Genomic DNA, 23,813 nt, shown 5'->3' with positions numbered 1-23,813 from the left:
TTGAACCTGCTCCAAATTCTCTTTTCCCTTCCCTTCTCCTAGAACCCTATGCTGCCTCCTCATTTCCATTTAAAACTCTGTATTTTATACACATGTAATTAGTTTCCTTTTGTGGCTCCTGCTAACCAGACTGGAAGCTTCATGAAGGTAGAGATATATTGACTGGCTCACCACCGCATTCCCCCCAGTTCAGTCTGCTCAATCAATACTGTGCATATTAGATAGAATCTTGACACAGGTTGTTGGCATGGATTGAAAACAGGTGGAGATAGTGCAAAATTTATATTATTAGACCATATCTAAAACAATACCCATGTAAATATTTGCATCACAGGGAACATCCCAGTACTGAGAATACAGGTGGTGCCTTGAAAATGCTGAAGACACTGCTGTACCCCCCATCCATGTGTTCCCAAATCATTTTCACCTGTAGGATTGGTGTATGTTACATTGATTTCTGTCCAATACATTTATTGTCTATAAATGTAGATTTGTGAACCCACACTCACAGAGGCAGGTTGTCTTAGTCTTTAGCTTACCCCCTTCATCTTCACCAGCCCTCCTGTACCCAAAACTATGCCAAATGCATATGAAATCCATGCACAAACAGAGGACCCACTTCCAGGTGGATAGCTGCTTTTAATCCTTTCCCTTACAGAAATTCTGGAGTCCACATTCACACTCACTTATTCATAGCTTGTCTCTACCCAAACCCATTTAAAAATTAACAACAAGAATTCTTGATTATTCTGAAACCTGCCATCAAATTCAGTTAAGTTCTTTCTTCCCAAAAGAGTTCCCCGTACGCAGAGCACAGAATCTTGCGATTGGATGCTGACTGTCCCGGTTCCTATCTTCTCCGCTTCCCATGTTTCATTCACCACACCTTTTTACAGTGGTTTCTTTGAGCAGTTCTACCTGATCCTTTGGTGCCGCCACTTGATTCTTTTCTGGTTTATCTGGCTGTGCTTTCATCTTTAAATATCTTAATCTTGATTGTATATCCTTGGTTTAGGAGAGGTATAGCCAACAAAACAGAGCCTGGATACTCAAGTCAGACTCGGATCATCATGGAACCCTGGGAGCTTGGGGAGCATGACAGTTTGCTTTTTCTTACTAATACCCAACCCCTCCAGTCTGTTACAGGCTCAGAATTGTAGCCTGTGGAGGAAAATGAAGGTGCAGTGTCTTCTTCAGTGAAATCCAAGCCCTTTTCAGGGAGTGATCTGATTTACCCTTCAGGAAGTCGAGCGGTCTCTGAGGACCCTTTCAAGGGCCTTGCGTTTTCTCCAGAATCCAGTCCAAGTACTCGACCACATTGCTGTAAACACCTGGCCGCTCCCTTTGGCCGCAGCCTTCACCCCAGCTCGTGATGCCTACCAGGTGCCACACCTCGTTGTGCTTACAGGACAGGGGCCCCCCTGAATCCCCCTGTGACAAACAGAGAAAAGAAAAGGGCACGCAGATCAGTTCAGACTTCGCTTCTTAAATACCTTGCCCCGGGAATGATTTCACCTGAAATTCTGTCTTGGCCCTTTAATAAACTTCAAAGACGCAGATTACCTGTCCCGCACACCAATCTATGCACGTCAGATTCTAGGGTAAGGAAAAAACAAACCCACTGTGTTCCCTGCTCATTGGCAGAAGACTGTTTTTCAAAAAATACACCAAACAGAGGACTTCCCTGGTGGCCCAGTGATTAAGAATCCACCTGGCGATGCAGAGGTGGGGGCGGGGGTGGGTTCGATCCCTGGTCTGGGAACTAAGATCCCACATACTGTAAAGCCACTGAGCCCATGTGTCACATTACTGAGCCTGAGCAACTCGGGAGTAGTCCCCGGGCCCTGCAACTAGAGAAACCCCTGTGCAGCAGCAAAGACCCAATGCAGCCAAATATAAATAAATTAGTGAAAAAATTTAACTTAAAAATTAAAAAAAGTTTAATGCACTAAACATTCTAATTGGAGTTTATTCAATTGGCTGAAGACAGGGTTACCTTACAGGCGTCCTTCCCTCCTTCTCTGTAGCCTGCACAGACCATCTTGCTGGTTATTCTGTGCTCTCTGTAACCTGCCTGGCATTCTTCATTTGTCATCAAGGGTACCTTGGCTTTCTGGAGAGTATTCTGTATTTTGTCTAAAACAAAATTTTGGTTTATAAAAGGAATAACCGCATACATATAATATAAATTTAAATATAAGTACATATATTTAAAATAAAAATTGCACCTATTTTAAAAATCTAGAAGGAAAAACAATCAGGTTTAGTTCACAGACTTTTTGTAATTACAGCTTGTAGAGAAGATGTTATTCTCATTATTGTACCATTTTTTTCATGTTAATTTAGCTCAAAATTAATTATGGCTCTAACTGGAATTACTTCCCAGAGAAAATAATTGGATAACAGGGTAAGACATTTACTGAAAAGTGCTAGGTTTTGAATTAAACTTCATTAAAAGTAATGAGTCTTTAAAGAGATTGTCATATTTAAAATTCCCAAATAGGTGAGGTATCATCTTCCTTTGGGTGATTTTTGCCTTTCCATCTTTATGAATATACTTTCTGCAATTGAATAATGATATTATTTTACTCTCATTTTAGCTGTGTGACTTGAGGTAGCAGAAAATGTTGTGATTAAACTGTGCTCTGTATCTTCCACTGTAGCAGACAGAGAAATGTGGTTTCTTACCTCTTAATTTTCTGTATCCCCATCCGGTCACCCAGCATTCAGTATACATCACATTTCTATCTCCTTTGGAAGGTAGGCATATGGGCCATTGAGAGTCTAAATTTTAAAAATCACAGTTTAGTTATCAGAAACAGAATACATCACATTTCCCAGGAAAACTCTCTTCCTTCACTTTCTATGATTAGGGTGTGTTCTCAGTTTATTATATTCGGGGTTTTTTTTTTTTTCCCCTCTTTGTCATACATTTTCATTCCTCATGTTCAGAGTTATCTATCACACATCAAGGAGGAGGGAACAAGAGACAGCCTCCTCCACTAACTGTCACTCTCATGAGGTCTGTGATGCTATAGAAACTGCTTCCTCATTCTGACTTGCCATCCTTTCTTCCTTAAAAAGGAGATATAAGCCATCTTTAACATTCCAATATATTATGAAGTCATGTCATTCTGTGAATCTGAAGAAAACTTGCCATTTTAACCCCTCCCCACAAAAAAATAGATTTAATCATCAGGACAGCATGTCAGTCTTTTATATGAATATATATATATTTTAATATGAACCATTTTAAAGCCTTTATTGAGTTTGTTACAATATTGCTTCTGTTGTCTATGCTCTAATTTATTTTGCCTGTGGGATGTGGCATGTGGGATCTTAACTCCCAGACCAAGGATCAAACCTGCACCCCCTGTATTGAAAGGCAAAATCTCAACCGCTGGGCCACCAGGGAAGATCCCAGCACTCAGTCTTAATGGACTGAAAGGGGAGCTTTGCAGCCCTTCTCCCTTTTTAATGACAGTAATACATGGAGGGACTGCCAGGTCAGGCCAGGAACCTGGGAGTGTGAAGCCCGGCATCACTGTAGACAACGTTCTGTTTAAAGTTTCCCATACCTGTATAATTCATTGCCGTTTCTAGTTTCAACAAGGCAATGTCATATCCACTTTCTGCCTTTTCATATTGATCATGAATTATTATTTCTTGAACCCCAAAGAAAGATGTATCCTCTTTTATTTCTGATTGATTCAAAATGCCGCTATAGACACGCAACACATTAGGTGACTTGACCCTAAGGAGTAAGCAAGAGAGGAAAAGAGAATTCCGTTAGCAAGTAATTCCCAACCTTTTGAGATACAGTGCTATTTAACTAATGATTCCTAGCCAGTGGGGGGCTTTTAGGTGGAAAGAAGTGATTTTCTGCTAAGATTTTTCAGTCACATAGTCCTCTTTTATGGAAGGTCCTGGGCTATCATTTACCTTATATTAAACACAAAAACATCAATGAATACTTTTTCCACCCTTCAACACACACACACACACACATTTCTGGGTTTTACTTTCAGTGCTGCCGTTGATTGGCTGTGACCCTGAGAAATTCACTCATACTTTCTGGCACCCCACTGTCCCATATGTTAAAGCTAAAAGAGACTATTGACCTCAAATCTTTGAGTTATGAGTAAGCTGCATAATGATAAAAATAAACCGACAAAACCACAAATCTGAGTCTAAAAACAACCCAGAAGATACTGCATTGCAAAGAGGAAATCTGGTCAACTAAAATTCCCTGGGATACACACAGTCTGTATGCTCTTGATGGAGCTTTTATATCTGGCCGGTAATGAAAATGACTGAAGTAGGGAATCCAATATGATGATGTATAATAAACACTTCTTTCTGTGTCTGGAAATAGAGTGAGGGGTGGGGAGAGAGGAAGGGAGAGAGAGAGAGAAGGAGGAGGAGGAGGAGGAGGAGACAGAGTCAGAGGGGAGAGGGAGAATAAGTGGGAAATTACATTCAGGAAGCGGGAAATTCTCTTTGAGTTTAGTCCTAAACCCAAAGCCCAGGACAGTGCACAGAAGGTGATATACTCAACAGGAGGTAAGCAGAAGTCCCCTGGGGATGTGTATACATTTAACCAGAAAAGTGGAATATTATGGAGTCAAACAGCCATGTTCCCGCACCTCTTCTGATGCTGGTATAGAATATGAACAGCTCTTCCTTTTTGCTTTTCCCCCACTAAAGACAGAAAATTAATTTAGCAAATAGGAAAACTGACATCTTTGAGATAAAATACTAGAGTAGATTTAATATTAATATATGCATGAGCATGGTGAACGAGTAAAACCAGCAATTGTACTGAACTCGTTGAAACAGTGAGCAGCTGTTAATATCCACTGGTTTCCGATGATGGCGCCTCCACACAGGTGTCTCTGGGTGGGTGATGTCACGTGCAGAGTTATCTGCCACGGCCACTCTCCGTGAACAGACTGGGTTCCTCCTACAATTCTGGTCTTGATTTTGGTTGTACACACTACGACAGAAGGATTGCAGTGAGTAGCTTCCTAAATCTTCATTTTCCATCAGTAGTTACATTCCTTCAGGCACACAGGGAAGAACGCCCTGCCCTGGGTTCAATAATGTACCGTGACCTTCACTTGAAGATACTTTAGACTCAAGTTGGCAAAGCATAATATGAACATAAAACCTGAATGAGTGGGTCACCTTGTAATTGCACATTCCCAAATAATGCCCCAAATAATAGAGAAGGACAGGGCAGCCTGGCATGCTGTAGTCCATGGGGTCGCAAACAGTTGGACATGACCGAGCCATTGAACAACAACAATAAAATAATGTCTCATCTGGGACTTCGAGGCTTACCTTCCCTCAAATGACAACCGCAGCGGTTCTTTTAAAGCAATGGTTGTCAAGTGTGGCCCCCAGACGGACCTCCCAGGCATGACCTGGGAATTTGTGAGAGATGATCATTCATGGGCCCCACCTTAGACGTCGTGAATCAGAAACTCTAACAGTGGACCCTGACCACCTAAGTTTTGATCAGCCTCACTGACGTTTGAGAACTCTGGTTAGAGGTGAACACCTTGAACTCCATTTGCAGCCTTTGTCCAGTTCCTCCCACTGCCCTCCCACCCCAGCTGCCCTTTGGCCCGCTCGGTCACTCCAGCTCCACCCACACCCCAACCCAGCCTCTCTTCTGTTTGTGAACTGCTTCTGCCCTTTGGTCTTGTTGACAGATTGGGGTTTTATGCTCAACCCTTGATATTTCCGAGGACTTTGATTCAAACTCACCCCTCAGTTCTTTCTTGACTTGGAAAATTAATATGTCAGCAGTAACTAAAATACATTAAGAACATGTAAATAAAGACCTTGTTAAGATGAGTTCTAGATCTCGGTGTTCGTTTCTCAGTTCAAACAAAGTGCTGAAAATACCCATGCTTGGCCTTGCATTTTGAACTAATAGATGTTTCTTTGGATGGCAATTGCTCTGTGTCTTCAGAAAGTTAAGTTATAGTATAAACCAATGACAGTGAAAGGTATAAACATCTCAGTCAGATGTTCCCTTGCATATTAGCACATTTTTAATCTAATGCAGCAAAACCTAATCAACTCATTTCACTTCTATCAGAAGGTACATTAAAGACAAAAGATTTTAGTTTCCTTTATCTTATAGTTTCCGTTTAGCTGTCAGTCTACACCTGATATAATCTGCAACCTTTAGAGACCAGAGTCCATAGATTCATTAGAAAGGAACATAAGGAGGAACATTAGAAACATAAGAAGCATTAGAAAGGAAGGAGGGTAGAGAATGGATTCTGCAATTTAAGGTGTAAATGGTGGCTCCCCTTTTAAAATGATGTCACCATTGCTGACAATAAAATCGGCTGCATCCTTTCTATTGTTTGGTAGCACCAGCACAACAGAAAGATCATAAATACTCCTTTTTGTCTTAGGTAAATTTATTGCAAGAAAAACAGAGAAGGTATGAGATACAACTCAACTGACTGTCTTTGTAAAGAAGCTAGAACCATCCAGAGTCCCATCTGCTGCTGCTAAGTCGCTTCAGTCGTGTCCGACTCTGTGCGACCCCATAGATGGCAGCCCACCAGGCTCCCCCATCCCTGGGATTCTCCAGGCAAGAACGCTGGAGTGGGTTGCCATTTCCTTCTCCAATGCATGAAAGTGAAAAGTGAAAGTGAAGTCGCTCAGTCGTGTAGGACTCTAGCAACCCCATGGACTGCAGCCTACTAGGCTCCTCTGTCCATGGGATTTTCTAGGCAGAATTTCCCAGCTAGGAGGGTAATATTGGACACAATGTAACTTTGTGTGTTCTACAAAACAAGTTCTCAGAACCTCAGGATTTATTTCTTCATCTCTCAGTAGAGCCAGTATTTCTGACAGATTTTCATACTTTGAAATCTACTACAAAGCATAATTATCACTTCCATTTCACTCATTAAATCTCAGCTGCAACTTAATTTATATTGCATTGTAATATTGGGCAGTAAGCAATAAAAGTCTAGAAACATGCAGTGTATGTAAATCAATGAACACTAATGTCGTCGTAGGTTATTACGATAATTTAGGGAGGAATGCGTGTAGGGAGAATGTTCCTATTCTTTCCCTTACTGTTGTTTGGCTACAAACCATCTTTTGTTACTAGGCTCAGAAATTGGCCACTGGAATGGAAGTACTGCTGATATGGTATTATCATTTTTATATTATTATAGGTCGTGCTTAATATAGATAATCTTTTTATTTCCACTCTCTCATACTCATTGTTACAAGTTAATAAGGTTTTACTGTAACTTTTGCTAATATTCATAAATACTCCAAACACTCGCAGGAAATCTGAAGGCCCTGGAGAAGGAGTTACTGAATATTTCTTGTATATATAACATAATTTTCCCAACATAAGATGATTATTTATATTTCAATTAAAGATCAAGTAACAACCAGTAGAAAGAAGATGACTAATTAAGATGCTGGTTGATATTTCTATTATAAAGGATAATAAGAAAGATCATTTGACCGTGATATCAACAAACAGACATAAAAATGTTGACTAAACCTGAGCCTCAGCAGGCAATACTAGTTATATAAATGTATCAAATTATAAAATGTTTAAGCAAAAAATGTTAGCTGCTCAGTGGTGTCTGACTCTTAGCAAACCCATGGACTATAGCCCACCAGGCTCCTCTGTCTATGGGATTCTCCAGGTGAGAATCCATTCCCTTCTCCAGGGGATCTTCTTGACTCAGGGATTATAACATATATTTAATTAATGCCAGGCAATGCAGAGTTTAGTTAAAGCCCAATATTTACCTTTAAAACAGGTCAGCCTGATTGACAGCAGTGAAAATAACAGAAAATTGCAACTGCATTCATTGTTGTACTAATTTTCTCCCCTCTGTGGCTATTACTGATTCTCTTAGTCACGACATACTCAGTATAAAATAACTCCTTCAGGCTATTACTTTTCTCAAGTGACGTTAAACTCACCATTATCCATTTTACATAACCTTAACGTGTATCCAGAGATGCTTCCTGTCCCATGAAGTATTTTAGTTGGAGATCCATTTGCAGAAAGTTTTAAGTAGCATTTACCCCTGCAGGTTGGAAGCAAAATGGTATAAACATAACTCATCTCTCAACAAGCTGGGACAGGAGCGTCTATGGGACTTGACATATGTCTTACTTCCCTCCGTTGCACGATTCTTGAGATGGAGAATAGGTAAAGAACTGGCAGCGGATGCTGTTGGTACATGTTTTCTGGCAGGCTTCGTGGCTGTCCGCGTCTACGATGTCCAGTTCTTCTCCCAAGAAATCAGTGTTGCGATAGAATGAAGAATGGCAGAACACTGCACAGCAGAAGCACATATTGAGATGTGAAAGGCAAAACCCTCCCGCCCATTTGTTGACCTTGATCAGAAGAAAGGGCTTGCACTGATTACCTGGGACACTGTGCTGGCAGTGTTGTAGACTAAAACCAGAAAAAGCTCTGTTCTTTCTAAAGCGTGCGCTTGGCAATCCACTTGAAGATGTTTTAAGGAGACACAGATTTCTAAGAGTGAAAAAGAAACGTCAAGAGGCACCATGTAAACCATATCAAAGAAGAAGACATTTTCATAGCGCATATAGAAATCAGTTCCTGTTGGTATTTAATAGGGAAGGAGTTCCCATTTTGAAAGTACACTGAGTCAGACTGTAGGTTGCATAGGTTGCAGACAAATTTTCCAAACTGCCTCTAAATCTTCTGAGCTTGCTCTTTTCAACATCACTGTTCCTAGCACCTTCCTTTTTCATTTCCTTTCTCTCAACTTTCCTAGACTATCTCAACCATCCAGGAATGTTCATGCTGCCTAGAAATCTGCTGTAGGCTTAGACAGAGATAAATGCAGGCTCCACACCCAGGTGGCATTTCTCTGGGAGGAAGTAACCTTTCCTAACTAGTACAAAATCACAATCCAGGGCAGTGATGTCCAACAGTTTTTTGCAATGACGTAAACACTCTGCATCTATGCTAGTCACTACAACAGCCACTGCTGCTGCTGCTAAGTCGCTTCAGTCGTGTCCGACTCTGTGTGACCCCATAGATGGCAGCCCACCAGGCTCCCCCGTCCCTGGGATTCTCCAGGCGAGAACACTGGAGTGGGTTGCCATTTCCTTCTCCTAGCCAGCCATTTCATGAGTTCTTGAAATGCGGCTAATACAGCTGAGGAAATGAAGATTTAGTTTTATTTAATATTCATTAATTCAAATTTAAGAGGCCAAGCCTTGGCTTGTAGCACCCAGGTTCTTCTCTCACCCTGTAATGATGATCAAATACTTCCTCTTATAGGTATTGACTGGGAATTTTATAAATGGAATATGAAAGAAAGAGAACCGTGATTAAGACAAAATAACACCTTACAAAGGCATCTAAGTTCTGAAATTTTTAGTGCCTTAAGGTTCAGTCTTTGCCCTCCTTCTCTCTGTTCAATTTTTTGATGATCTCATCAGTTTCAGCAGCATTAATTACCAGCTGGGGATACCTAATCACTGCCTTAAATCTCTTTTTTTAACTGCCAATTCGATATTTCTTTCTCATTGACTACCAGACACCTCTTCCCTCTTGAAATCAACTCTATACGAAATCCTCCCTCATTTCTTCATTGGTGTTTCCAACCTTGCAACTTTCTTGAGCCAAAAAATTTTGCAGCCGTCACTGACTTTTTCCTTCATGCTGGTATTCAATCCATCAGCAAATCTTACTGGCTCTACATTAACAATATATCCCAATCTAATCACTTCTGTTTTACTTCCACTCTGGCCCAAGTAGTACAGGGTTTTTAATCTATCGAGTGTACTTATTGCATCCCCATGTTTAGAACCATATTGAGAAAATGAAAGTAACATATTCTCATGTGACACAGCTAGTATTGATACTTCTGTAGTTATATCCTCCCCCGATAAAAAACCAGTCTTGCTTGATGGACAGGAGCTCAAGGGCTTATTTTGGCTGAATTCCTCTGGGGGACACTCCCCCCAGGAATGAACAGCCATGTCAAGCAAATGCCAAGGACTCTTAAGGATTCAGATTCAGATAATACCTACAATCTAGATTTTTAAGCAAACAGTCTTAAGATGATTTCTCCTTTTTTTTAGTGAATTTTGTTAATGGGGACAACAAACATCCTTTTGATGATCATAGCAATTTCCTGTGCTTTTATTACAGTTTCCTGTGTTAATATGCATCAGTAGGGAAATGGCCTAAATTCTCAAAGCGTCCTCCACCATTATCCCCAATTCTTTTGATGAAGGCCACTGTTTCTCCCCCACTCCACTTTGAATTTGACGGGTCACTGCTATTTCCAGCTCTTTGTACTCCTGGATCAATGATCTTAAACCAGGCATTGGGCTACCATAGTGAGTGACTATCATTATTTTCTTCCTTCTATTCAGAACTAGCAACTCTCTCGTTGTCATTGTTCAGTCACTAAGTTGTGTCCGACTCTTTGGGACCCCATGGACTGCAGCACACCAGGCTTCCCTGTCCTTCACTATCTCCTGGAATTTGTTCAAGTTCATGCCCATTGAGTCGCTGATAGTATCTAATCATCTCATCCTCTGTTGCTCTCCTTTTGCTGAAGGCAAAGACCTCCCTAACCTAAAGAAAAGCAAAAGTCCTGCGGTCAGTAAGTGGGAAATGGAAAGAGAGGAGCTAGGATTCTTCCTTGTAGTTTTTATCTATTCTAGAGAGACATTTAGATAAAATTTGTAGTTGCTCAGAATTTTCAAGGGTGGGTTTTGATCAACTGTTTTAAAAGATAACACATGACCCTTAATCTTAACTCTTTACCTTTCAGATGCTGTTGGCCATTCTTCAGACAAGAAGGTAAAAAACAGACAACTGGGATGGTGAGTACAGATGCTGCGACAGACAAAGGGATCTGGGGCCATGACAGTGTCAATGGTGATGTCCACAAACGCGGTTCTGGGGAAAATGTCCCTAATACAAGCTGCACAGCAGAAGACATCATATTCAGAGGGTCAGTTCATTGGTAGCGTCGGTAAAAGTAAAACCCCACTCACGGTACTTGTAAATTCCATGTAAAAAATTGGTTGGGCGATGAGGGAGGGATGAACAGGCAGAGCACAGAGAAATTTTAAGGCAGTGAAAATATTCTGAATGGTACTCTGATGATGGAAACATGCCTCTATGTATTTGTTCAGACCCATACAAAGTATGACTCCAAGAGTGGCTTGTAATGTCAACTGTGAACTTCGGGTGATTATGATGTGATTATGATGTTGGCTCATCAGTTGTAACAAATGCACCATCTGGTGAGGGATGCTGGTAATAGGGGAGGCTGACTACATGTCTGGGCAGGATGTAAAGGGAAATCTTTATCCTTTGCTCTCAATTTTGCTGCAAACCTAAAACAGCTCTAAAGAAACAAGGTCTTACTAGTAACTTTAGAAGATTTGTTTATCCCACGATCTTTTACACTTTTAAAATTAGGATAACTGAAGTGATTGCTGTAAGCTTTAAATTCCAATATAAACTTTAGTCATACAGACCATTATGGATTTTTTCTCATGAGGAAAATAAAAGGTCAATGGGTCCATTTCATTAGTGAGCACAAATTGGTATCCTAAGTGAGGCCCATTGTACATATCATTAGCACTGAATGGCTAAACTACCTCATTAAGAAAATAATAGTTACCCAGGTTAGAAAGGCCACAGGACTTCAAAGAAAATCCAGATACCACTTCGTGGAGCTTCGTTATGCTGGTTGGTGTCCCTGTTTGGGTGTTCTTCAACAGACAAGTGTTACTAAATGAAGACCAAAATGGAAAATTATTTTATCCCTCCAAACGCAAGTAAGGAAAAATATAAGATGATAAAAAATTCACATTTAGAGATGGCCTGGGCATGGAAGCTAAAGAATTGCTCTGAAAACTTTGATCTGAGAGACTAGACAGCTGCTCTTGAGTCCCATCTCTGCTGGGAGTTGGTGGTTCTGTGAACTTTGTCAGTTTTATTTTTTCATCAGTAAAATGATAGCTTTAGATGGGTAGTAACATGAAGAGTGGTGACGTAAGAATTAAAGACTTCTCAAGCTCGTCTCAATTTTACCATTTTAACTTTTCAAATAATACCTAGCAACTCCTGAGGTCCTGGCTTGCTGTTCACTTTGCATTGAATCTTACACATAAAATATGTAGAAAGGTGGATTTGAGCTGAGCTAAAGATAAACCACAAAACCTTAATTATTGATTTGAGAACTTCATCTTGTGTTATCATTCATTGCTTTTCTTCAAGTAAATCTTTGACACTTTATTTCCGCTCATCTCCTTTTTGTGAATGTGTAGATCAGAATGTTAAAATCCAAATACTAGTCATTTTGAGTTCTTCTTTTATCGTTGGATTTCAGATAAGTATAGCACGTGTGTGTGCTAAGTCGCTTTGGTCATGTCCGACTCTCTGTGAACCCATGGACTGTAGCCTGCCAGGCTCCTCTGTCCATGGAATCTCCCAGGAAAGAATACTGGAAAGGTTTGCCCCTTCCTTCTTCAGGGGCTCTTCCCAACCCAGGGACTGAACTCACACCTCCCATGGCTCCTGCATTGCAGGCAGATTCTTTACCCCTGAATCACCAGGGAAGCTCCAGATAATTGCAGCTCCCTATACAAATCCAAAATATCTCAAATATTTCTAAATTTAAAAGTTAACGATATTTTCCCTAAAAATATTTAAGAGAAAAGAAGTTAATAAATTGCAAATCAGATCCTTTTATATTTTTACAGAATATATTTACCCCTGGAATATTTCAAAATCTAGTAGCGGGACAAGTTTTAAAGTATTTCACACAGGTTTCCGTTACTTTGTCTCAGGCGGGGAACTGTTATTTGGGAGGATATCTGAGTAGGTTTTTCTTTTTGATTCTACAAGTTCAGGCTGTAGCATCCTTTAGGCTGAGAAGGGGACTGACTGACCATTACAACTGTTTTAAAATCGCCAATTAAGAAATGTAGCACTCTATAAATTAGCAGCAGACACCGGTTCAGTCCCTGGGTCAGGAAGATCCCCTGGAGAAGGAAATGGCAACCCACTCCAGTATTCTTGCCTGGGAAATCCCGTGGACAGAGGAGCCTCGCAGACTATAGTCCATGGGGTCACAAAAGAGTTGGACATAACTTAAGAGCCTAAACAGCAACAACAATAAATTAGCTAGGAGGTGGATTTAACATTTTTGATGTGTCACTGAAAGACAGATTCTGTATTATAAAAGGAAGTGCATCCACGTTGGACTTTAAATACATTTTTCACCAAAAAATCTATAGTATTAGTATTTTTAGAATTGTCTTGCATGGGTTGAAAATAAAATTTGACATCAAGTTGATAGGGAAAAAAAGAATTCCGTTTTGTTTTCCATCAGCCCACAGCTCGCTCACCGATCCTTTATGCTTGGAAAGTGCCTTGTGGCGAATGTAAAAAAATGGCAGTGCGTGTCGTCTGTACACCTCTGTTGGCATTCCCGAGCGCTCTGGGCAAGGGAGCTGTTATAGTTCATCCCCTTCATGTTTAGGTCCACATACATGTCTTTGCTGCAAGCTGGAAGTGAAATCAGAATATATGGTTATTTTCCAGTCTCTGGGGTCAAGTCTGATAATTCAATCTCAGCCACTGTTCCTCCAGACTTACTCTTTCACTGACTTTTTCTCAGAAATCCTCTAGTTCTGTTTTAATCTGCTTAATTCCTACTCTTCCATGGAAACAGTAAGAGGATGCCAGTGTCCTTCTTACACTGCAGCAACATGAGACTTGTACATTTCTGCTTCAGCTTTATGAACTGGCCTCTCGTCTCCTTCACTCCACTAATGGACTGATTCACTCATTAACCTATACCAGTATCTATTTCACTATTAAGGCAAGTGTCATCTCAACCTTTAGAGCTGCTTTCCTTGATTTGAATTAATATATTTAATAAGGACTTTCATATAAAACTTTAAGCTGGAAAGGAGAGGGGGGAAAAATGAATGATGACCTGATGTAGTTGGATGTGTCCGATGAGATAAATATTAATGGACTGTAATACGGTGGGGCTTCCCAGGTGGCATTAGTGGTGAAGAATCTACCTGCCAAGGCAGGAGACACAAGAGACAGGGGTTCTATCCCTGGGTCGGAAAAATCATGTGGAGGAGGAAATGGCACCCTCCTCCAATATTCTTGCCTGGAAAATTCCATGGACAGAGGAGCGTGGCGGGCTATGTCCATGGGGCCACAAAATGTCAGACGCAACTGAGTGGTTAAGCACAAGCACAACATATGGAGTGGTGGGGGGAGACACGCGTGTGTGCTAGTGTTTATGTGACGAGTACTTCACTGAGAGGGTTTGTTTCCATATCGCAGGATTTTATTTTATATCCAGAAAACCATAGCTGGTGTAACTACATGTATACATCACAGTAACTAATGAATATCAATTCTAGCAAGACGTCTTACCACTTATGTGGTGCAAGCATTGCTTGGAAGAATATCCAGAAATTGCTCCTGTCATATTCACCATTGGCAGTGTTTCTGTAACACTGTCTTTCAGGATGCAAGTATACCTGTTTTTTTTAAAGAAATACCATTACTGGGTAAAAATGTATATTTTAAAATAACGGATCTTAAAAGTCAGCCCACAGAGAGTCAAAGAGAAGGAAACAAGTTCCTCTATCTCATGCCAAAACAAATATTTTCTTAAGAGACTGTGAATTTGGTTTTCATTCCAACATCCTGACATTGAAAAGAGGACATAAAATGTTCCTTCCAAACACAAAATAGGAGTGGGTGAACTGTGGACTTTTGGTTAAATGCAGCTCTCTGCCTGTTTTAGTATATAGTTCATGAGCTGAGAATGGTTTCTACAGTTTTCAATGATTATATTTTGAATCATTATATAAGTAGTTATATAATATCTTTGATTTTGCTATTGGATCCACAAAGCCTAAGATATTTACTTTCTGCCTATTAAGAAAAACTTTGCCAACCTCAGAGGTAAATTCTAGAATACTAAATTTTTTAAGTTCAGGGAACTATGTAAATACTCTGAATGCAGCAATAGTGCATAAAGATGTTGATGATGTCATTCTGCAGTAAAGCTTTATTATTAAATGTTAAACTCAATATGAAAACAAAAATGGTAAGTGGAATGTCCCAAGATTTTTAAGAATATGACTATAGAGACAAAACCACCAAATGTAATTTGTGAACCTTGATAAGATTCTGGTTAATTGCTGTAAATTACATTGGAAGGACAACTGAGATGATATAAAGGGATTCTTGTTAATTTTTAATGTCTTTTGTGTGCGATAACGTATGCTGAAATATTTAAGGGTGAAATATTACGATGGCTTCAAATTATTTCACATGGTTCGACATCTACACATACATAATAGAGAAGACAAAAATGGCAAAAAGTCTTGGGATGATATGAAATCATTGTACTATTCTTTCAAAATAGCTTTACAAACAATGAAATTTTTTTTGAATAACATCATTGAGGGAAATGTTCTAATTTGAATAATATAAAATATAAATAATCAATTGAAAGGCAAAGAACAAAATGAGGAACTGGCTTTAAAGTAGAAAAAAATCAGACAGAGAGTATCACTAATATTGAGACCACCAGAGAAGTTGGAAAGTCCACACTGAGGGGCACATCTGTTCCTCCTGAACTGCCTAAATGCTGCTCTTTCTTCTGTAAATATTTAATATTTCAGTTGAAGGAAGATACATCTTCCAATGTTAACATTAAGTTTTATAAAATGGTAGATGACAGTTCATTGCTGGTAACTGTCTGTCATATACAATCTATATCCTCTACATAGAAAAGCGAACATTTACCACTTGGTAGGATCTTCTGATGATGATTCAGTCATAAAAGTGAAGAGCAAGCACCTTGGGTGGTGGGTGCAGATGATTTGGCAGTGCTTGGCATTTGGCGCGAAAGCCACAGTGATGTCTCCTCCTTTAAAGCAGGCATCTTGGAACAGCGTGGTCACACACTCTAGGTTGTAATACATGACGCATGTGATTCTGGATTTCATGGGGCACATGTCCAATCAGGTAATAATCTCACAAAAGCAAGTGAAATAGGTCTACTTAACGGGAAATGTGCCAGAACTTAGAAACCAGGTCCATCAACACTTTTAGTTTATTGGATGAGCAGCCATAGATAGAAAAGAAAATTATAAAACGGCATGTATGTCTCAATAGAACGGCGCTTCTGAGTGATTGGAGATGTGGGTGCTTTGCGAGTAATTGATTTGTTTCTCAGATCTTTGCTGGCAAAAATGCCTTCTAGGACCCCATCCAGGTCTAGAATGGTCTCTGCTTTTCCTTTCCCCATCGCTTCTCTATGTCTAAACACCATGCTTGTGTGAAACAAAGGCTCCGTGTAGCCTTTGGGTAGCCACCCAACTTGGGGTACCTACTGCTTTGGGTAGCGTTTGATGGCTCTTGATGGGCTAAGGTATCATATCACTTCAGTCTTTTAAATGGACCAGTTCAATTGACCTACAACACTATGGTAGTTCCTGTTGCACAACACAGTGATTGGATATTTCTGTACATTTCAGTTTATCATCATGACAAATCTAGTTACCATCGGTCACCATACAAAGATAGTACATAATTATTGACTGTGTTCCCCACACTGTACAGTCTATTTCTGTGAATCATTTATTTTGCAGCTGGAAGTCTGGACGTCTTAATCACCCTCACCTATTTCTCTCTTCACCTTACCACCTCCTCTCTGGCAAACACCTGTTGGTTCTGTGTTTCTATGACTCTATTTCTGTTTCATTATGTTCGTTCATTTGTTTTGTTTTTAGGAATTAACATAGCATCGTGCATCAATTATATTTTTAAAATAAACATTTTTTTAAAAGAGATCAGATTTGTGTATACCAGAGACAGTCACTGGAGGAAAAGGGTATTGGATATGGATAGTCAAAAGGGGGATTTCCTGGCAGTCCAGTGGTTAAGACTTTGTGCTCCAAATGCAGAGGGCATGGGTTCGATTCCTGACTGGGGAGCTAAGACCCTGCATGCCGCATGGCATGGCCAAAAAAAAAAAAAAAAAAGTCAAAAGGTACAAACTTCAAGTTATAAGATAAATAAGTACCAGAAATGTAATGTACAACATGATAAATGTAATTAACACTGCTATACGTTATATATATATATCAGAGAAGGCAATGGCACCCCACTCCAGTGTTCTTGCCTGGAGAATCCCAGGGACGGGGGAGTCTGGTGGGCTGCCGTCTATGGGGTCGCACAGAGTCGGACACGACTGAAGTGACTTAGCAGTAGCAGTACATTATATGTGAAAGTTAGGAGAGTAAATCCTACAAGATAGCATCATAAGGAACACATTTTTTTCTGTTTCTTTAATGTATCTATATGAGATAATGGCCATATTGTGGCCATCATTTCATGATGTATGTAAGTAAAATCATTGTGGTGTAGACCTTAAACATATACAGTGTGGTACATCAATTATATTTTAATAAAACAAAGCCTAACAAATAGGTCATTTTAGTAACAAAAACTTTAGACTCTTAGAAAAATTATGGAAGCCCCTTCCACTGAAACCATAAATAAGTTAAAAATACAAACATGTATACCTGTGGCGGATTCATTTTGATATTTGGCAAAACTAATACAATTATGTAAAGTTTAAAAATAAAATAAAAAAAAAAACTCAACATTCAGAAAATGAAAACAAAAAACAAACAAACAAAACTAAATTACATAAAATTGAAATTTTCTTCTATTTCTAGAAAGAAACATCTAATATTCCAGATTGTGGATTTTTAGGTCATTATTATTTTAATCACTGAATAAATGTATTGGAGTTTTTAATCTTGGCATATTTTCCTTGACAAATACTAAGATATAACCCTTGGTCTTATTAAATATATAAATATATATAACAAAAATTAAAATATTTGGGCAGAACAAAATATAACTCAAACTTATTGTAGCAACAAAAAAATAAGTAAAACTAAAAATTAGTAATTTTATCTCAGTAATAATCAACATGCCAGTAAGTATGTGGAAAAGTATATAGGTAAAAAAACAGTAGAAATTATCACTAGAGGCTTAGAGGATTATGTAGTCCATGGACTTAAATGGGGAGAAATTTCAACTTTATTTTCACTAACTTCTAACTAAAATATGGCTTATCTTTCTATGACTAATGTAAGAGCAAAATGCATTAGTGTCCACAGGACCTGTGCCTTTGTCATAATAAAAATAGCAGATTTGAAAACACTACAGTTTCAGATATCTCAAAATATCATTATCACTCATTACTAGTTTGATGGTAATTACCATGCAGGTTTAGACCCACGACTAGACCTTCTTAAATAAAATATTAAGAAGACAATGTGTGATTTTCCCTTTTGGGTTTATGCCCTCCTGTTTTCTAATCCATAAGTCAGGGAACCAAGCTATTTCCAGTCCACACTAAAGATAAAATTCTACTTACCACCAGCAACGGAGGCAAATAAAGCGAAATGTACCATTTGATATAATAAAGTCATCCTACAAAAAATGAAAAATGTGCATATGTTTAGAACAGAAGACATGAATTTATAATTAATTTACTGATGTCAGAGTTTACAAGAAATTTGGAGGGAGAGGAGTAAATAATTCGATAGTAGTCGCAGAGCTCTTTATCATAATGGTGAATTTTATCTTCCCCCCAATCCTAGAATGTTCCTCAACATGGTTGGTTGTGCAGTGGTCAGCACATTCACGGTTGAGAGGAACCAAGGACTTAGAGAGAAGGGTCGTCCCCTTTCCTTCCTTCTCTCCCTCTCTTTTGCCTCCAGCTCACTATTAATCAGACATTTCTCATGATCATCTGACCCTCTCTCCATCTCCATTTTTCCATATTTATCTTCTCTTCCAATTCATTTCCTTTCTTTCCATTGTTGAAGTTTCTTTTCTAAATCTATCAAAGAAGCTATAACTGATTTTCTACTTCTAAAATTTTCTATTTTTAAAATGAGGTTGCAAATATATTCCTAGATTGTCTTGGTCTTCTACACACATACTTATCTTCACAGAGCCCTGAATTGACATCTCTCTGGAAAACTTTAGACAGTTTTCCTGTCTCAAGGGAAATCTATGAGACAGATTGTCTTCTGATGTGTTCATATTACTCTTGAATATCTTTTCAATTTCTAAAATACTTGCTACTGAGTAAAAACTATTACTCTTCTTCCATTCTGCAATCTCCTCCCACATTGCTTATGGATATTAACTAAGAACTTCCAAAATATTAAATCAGACACATTTTATTCTCTATTGTAAAAAATTTTTAACTCCACAGAAAAAGGCACATCAGGGAATAATTGTTTGAGAGACATCTTAAATAATAATTTTTGAAATCATACCTGAAAAACCTTGTTTGTTGCAATTCTTAATAAGAATGTTTTTTGTCTTCCAAAATGGCCATCCTCTTCTAAAGGAGTTTTTGCAGGTACTGTTCACTTAACTTTAATATTTACTTTTACTGATTCCCAGTGTGATGTAACATCGTTTCCTTGTGCAGAATGCCTGTGAAAGTACTTAAAATCTTTGCATATCAAACATGTACTCTGGTAGAGGTGCTTGCTTTTTCAATACACTGATTTTTTTTTTTCTCTCTCGTTTTACTGTGTATTCAAACAAGTGACCAGAGAGAAGCTTGCTTGCCTGGAAAATCCCATGGACAGAGGAGCCTGGTAGACTACAGTCCATGTGGTTGCAAACACTCAGACATGACTGAGCAACTTCACTTTCACTTCTTCACTTCTTAACCATTGGGCAAACTCAAAATGAGGATGCCCTCTGGCCAAAGCTGCCCTTAACCACATTTTCAAATAGCAACTGTTAATCATTAATTCCAGGCTAACTGGAGTCTCACCATCTGAAAAGAAAACAAGGGAGGTCTGATGGACTAACTGATGTTTGGAACAGTAGAGAATTGAAACTCAGCTGTTCCAGGGTTGTGGAGCAGGTGGGGCCAATTGTAGATCCCTGCTCTTCTGCAAGCCCATTTCCCATTAGACAGTGTTACCTCCTCGGAGACCTGGAAAGAGAGGATTAGTTGTAATGAGCACTAGTAGCTCAGTGGTAAAGCATCCGGCTGCAATGCAGGAGACCCAGGAGGTGTGGGTTCAGTCCCTGGGTTGGGAAGATCCCCTGGAGGAACAAATGCAACCCACTCCACTGTTCTTGCCTGGGGAATCCCATGGTCAGAGGAGCCTGGGGGGCTACAGTCCATGGGGTCTACAAAGAGTAGGACTCAACTGACTGACTAACACTTTCACTTTAGGGAACTAGATCCCATGCGGCCAAAAATAAATAAATAAAAATAAAAGTACATTTCAGCTACACAAAAAGCATATGTCTATAATGCACTGTTCTTTATGCAGTTCAAACATAGAATAACGAATTTATGCCAGGAAAGCTTTTTGTGGAAAACTGATACATGAAATTATGTAAGGTCCTTATTTCCCTGTACTGTTAACTTCATGAAACCCCATCTCTTTCCTAAAGCCTTAGTACAAAGATTATAATGATAAGCCTCCAACTCTATTGAGAGAAACAGAAAGACTCTGACAAGCGATATACATCATTGGGAAACCAAATAATATTTTCCTAAATTTGATCTCGCTAAATTAGTGAAATTTCTAAAGCCTTCGAAATAATATAAGGATTCCGAAATATTCTTGTCTATTCAAATGAAAATAGAGTAAGAGTCTTACCTGTGTAGGAACTCTTCCATATTAAACAGAGCTTCTTTTCAAATTGACACCAAGTATTCTAAGAATTCTCTTCGACTAATGTTTTGCAGATTAGAATTCTAATGTTAAATACTTTTCTCTTAAAGCTTTCTCCCCCAACCCCCACCCCCCGCAGTGAAGTAGAATGCTTTTGAAGCTTAATGAAAATAGGGAATTACTGGACAAAATCTCAGGAAAAATCCAGAACTTGGTCTATAGAGACCCAAGAATAAGTTAGAAGCTGGGATCCTTGGTGGCCTAAAATTCTCTGTCTGGGACAGGAAAAAGCGCACAGCTGCACTTTCTCAGTCACAGCCAACATCAGCTTTCTCTTGGAGTTCCTTTCTTATCAAGACTTGCTTTGAAGAAAAGCACAGACTCCCACGTCCTGAAACCTCTTCCTTGCTGTCCCTGAAATATCCCCTTTTCATTCTCTTTTAATACTGACCTTTCAACCCTGGCATTACTAATATTTGTAATATTAGTAATTTACTAATTACTAATAATTAGATAATTATTTGTTCTGAGGGGCTGTTCTGTTCATAGTAGGATGTTTACCAACATCTCTGGCTTCTACCCACTAGTACCCGCGTCATCCAGGTGTGGCAATCCAATGTCTCTAGATATTGCCAAAAGTCCCCTGGCCAGGAATGTGTCCAGTTGAGAACCACTGCTTTAGATGATAATGAAAATTGCGAATGACTGCTATACATGCTCCTGTCATTTTTTATCTTCCTCATAAGACAACATGACATGGACCTAGGATACATCAGTTCAGTCGCTCAGTCATGTCTGACCCTTTGCAACCCCATGGACTGCAGCACGCCAGGCCTCCCTGTCCATCACCAACTCCTGGAGACCTCCCAAACCTATGTCCATTGTGTCGGTGATGCCATCCAACCATCTCATTCTGTATCGTCCCCTTCTCCTCCTGCCCTCAATCTTTCCCAGCATCAGGGTCTTTTCAATTGGTCAGCTGTCTGTATCAGGTGGCCAAAGTATTGGAGTTTCAGCTTCAACATCAGTCTTTCCAATGAACACCCAGGACTGATCTCCTTTAGGATGGACTGGTTGGATCTGCTTGCTGTCCAAGGGACTCTCAAGAGTCTTCTCCAACACCACAGTTCAAAAGCATCATGACTACTGGAATGACTACTGGAAAAACCATAGCCTGGACCTTTGTTGGCAAAGTAATGTCTCTACTTTTTAATATGCTGTCTACGTTGCTCATAACTTTCACCTGGGATATGAATATCAAGTCGTATTCCTGACTCTGTCCTTGCGGGTGACCTTGAACTAATCTCTTTACCTCTTTGAGCCACCATTGCTTCATCTTGAGCCTAAAGACATACTCATTCATTAGACGTGAATGCCCATTCATAATCTATGAGATGTGAATGAAAGTGGCTCCCACTTTAATAAATTTTAAGTATACCTTAGATGTTTCCCACACCTCGGTGAGGAATGAGACAGATGCGGGAGCCCTTGGCTAACCTCGTATCACATGTATACATGTGCTCGGCTTTCTGCAGCTTGCTATGCTGGTGGCACAGTGCTGACTTTCAGGCTCGGTGCTGCCCCACGCCTCTGTCCATTCGCCCTCATGAAAGTGAAGTCATGCCAGCCTCTGGCCCTCTTAGCCTCTTACACACATCTGTTTGTTGACGCTCTTACTGGGTGAAGTGCTCTTTCTGTTTCCCCTTGTATTGAACACATGATGGGTAATAAAGAGACCAGTCCAGCACCACTGGTTCTAGTTGGCAACTTTAAAATGATTAGCATATCCCAGAGGAGCTTCACATTTAAAGCTGTCCTCTTTTGCCCAAAGGAGGTCATTCCCTGACCAGCAAGAGCCCAAGCATAAAAAATAAAAATAAAAAAAGCCCAAGGATTACACTGCAAGCCCTTCAAGTCCTATTCAAACATCCTTTAGGACACTAGTAGCGAAGATAAAAGATTTTCACTGCAAACCAGTTTTTTTCTTTTTAAATATAAAACAACACCCACACTATCTGTGTTGCACACTAAAGTAAAAGTTGAAGTTGTGGGGTTTTTTTTTTTTAATCATTTCAGGGAATCCAGCCGGATATTACAAAATCTGGGGAATTTATTTGTGGAGTAAGCCCTTAACTCTTCAGTTTCTTACTGTGTGGTTTATGAATGACTCAGACCTTGTGGTTTTCTTTCAGTCAGTTCCCTCCATCTTTAGTTCTTTCTACCTACCCAGTATTTTGTGAATGGTCAAATTCTGTGTCAATGTCAAGTCAGTTCAGTGGCATGGAATGTAACTACCTGATATCAGTTGTGGTGGTTGGTCACTGACAAGTTTGGAATTTGTGTTACATAAGAATTAATATCATTCATTCCAGGACTGTTTCCTACCACCAAGAATTTACTTATTACTGCCTCTGGGTTACTACTGCAGAACCCAGGATCCACTGTGTGTGCCAAGTCAATCGTGTCCAACTCTTTGCAACCCTATGGACTGCTCCTCTGTCCATGGGATTCTCCAGGCAAGAATACTGCAGTGGGTTTCCAAGCCCTCCTCCAGGGGATCTTCCCAACCCATGGATCAAACCTGTGTCTCCTATGTCTCCTGCATTGGCAGGCACATTCTTCACTACTAGCGCCACCTGGGAAGCCCACTGAACCCCCAGCAAATCAGACCCCTGCCTTCCACGAAGGCTACGTGAGTATCTTACGGCAGAAGTTGCACCCAGACAGTTGCAGCCCCGCAGGTCTCCCCTGCACGGCCAGCCTGGAGCCCTGTGGCAACGCCCAGGGAACCAAGGTAAGAGGCCGACATGGAAAGCTGCGCTGCTAATCTTCCAGGTTCAGATAACCCATCTCTTCCTTGCAAAAGTGCACATTTCACAGGTTTCTTCCATTCCACTTGGCAGAACAAAATCCAAGATCAATGGCTCTTCACCCCAAGTGAGGCAGGCAGTAGTAGGTATGAATGACTGTGCAGGTGAGGCTGAGAGAAGAATTTATCATCCCTGGGATAGACTGAGTTC

General features: G+C 39.8%; 1 protein-coding gene across 1 annotated transcript; it reads right to left on the bottom strand.

Moving 5' to 3' along the window:
• Window positions 1–619: 619 nt before the first annotated feature.
• F11 (coagulation factor XI) lies at window positions 620–19,763 on the bottom strand (the record flags this gene model as incomplete). The annotated part of the gene is given in 15 exon segments (NM_001008665.1): window positions 620–1,431; window positions 1,997–2,136; window positions 2,689–2,784; window positions 3,579–3,754; window positions 4,828–4,996; window positions 7,984–8,090; window positions 8,180–8,342; window positions 8,436–8,545; window positions 10,823–10,982; window positions 11,691–11,800; window positions 13,423–13,582; window positions 14,474–14,580; window positions 15,860–16,022; window positions 18,510–18,565; window positions 19,423–19,763. Coding segments are annotated over 14 exon segments (1,878 nt in total). The 3' UTR covers window positions 620–1,269.
• Window positions 19,764–23,813: the final 4,050 nt, after the last annotated feature.

The sequence above is a fragment of the Bos taurus genome, chromosome 27 (genome assembly GCF_002263795.3).
Source record: "Bos taurus isolate L1 Dominette 01449 registration number 42190680 breed Hereford chromosome 27, ARS-UCD2.0, whole genome shotgun sequence".
Lineage (NCBI taxonomy): Eukaryota > Metazoa > Chordata > Mammalia > Artiodactyla > Bovidae > Bos > Bos taurus.
Note: the sequence above shows the minus strand (reverse complement) of the source record. Positions and strands in the feature narration are given on the sequence as shown.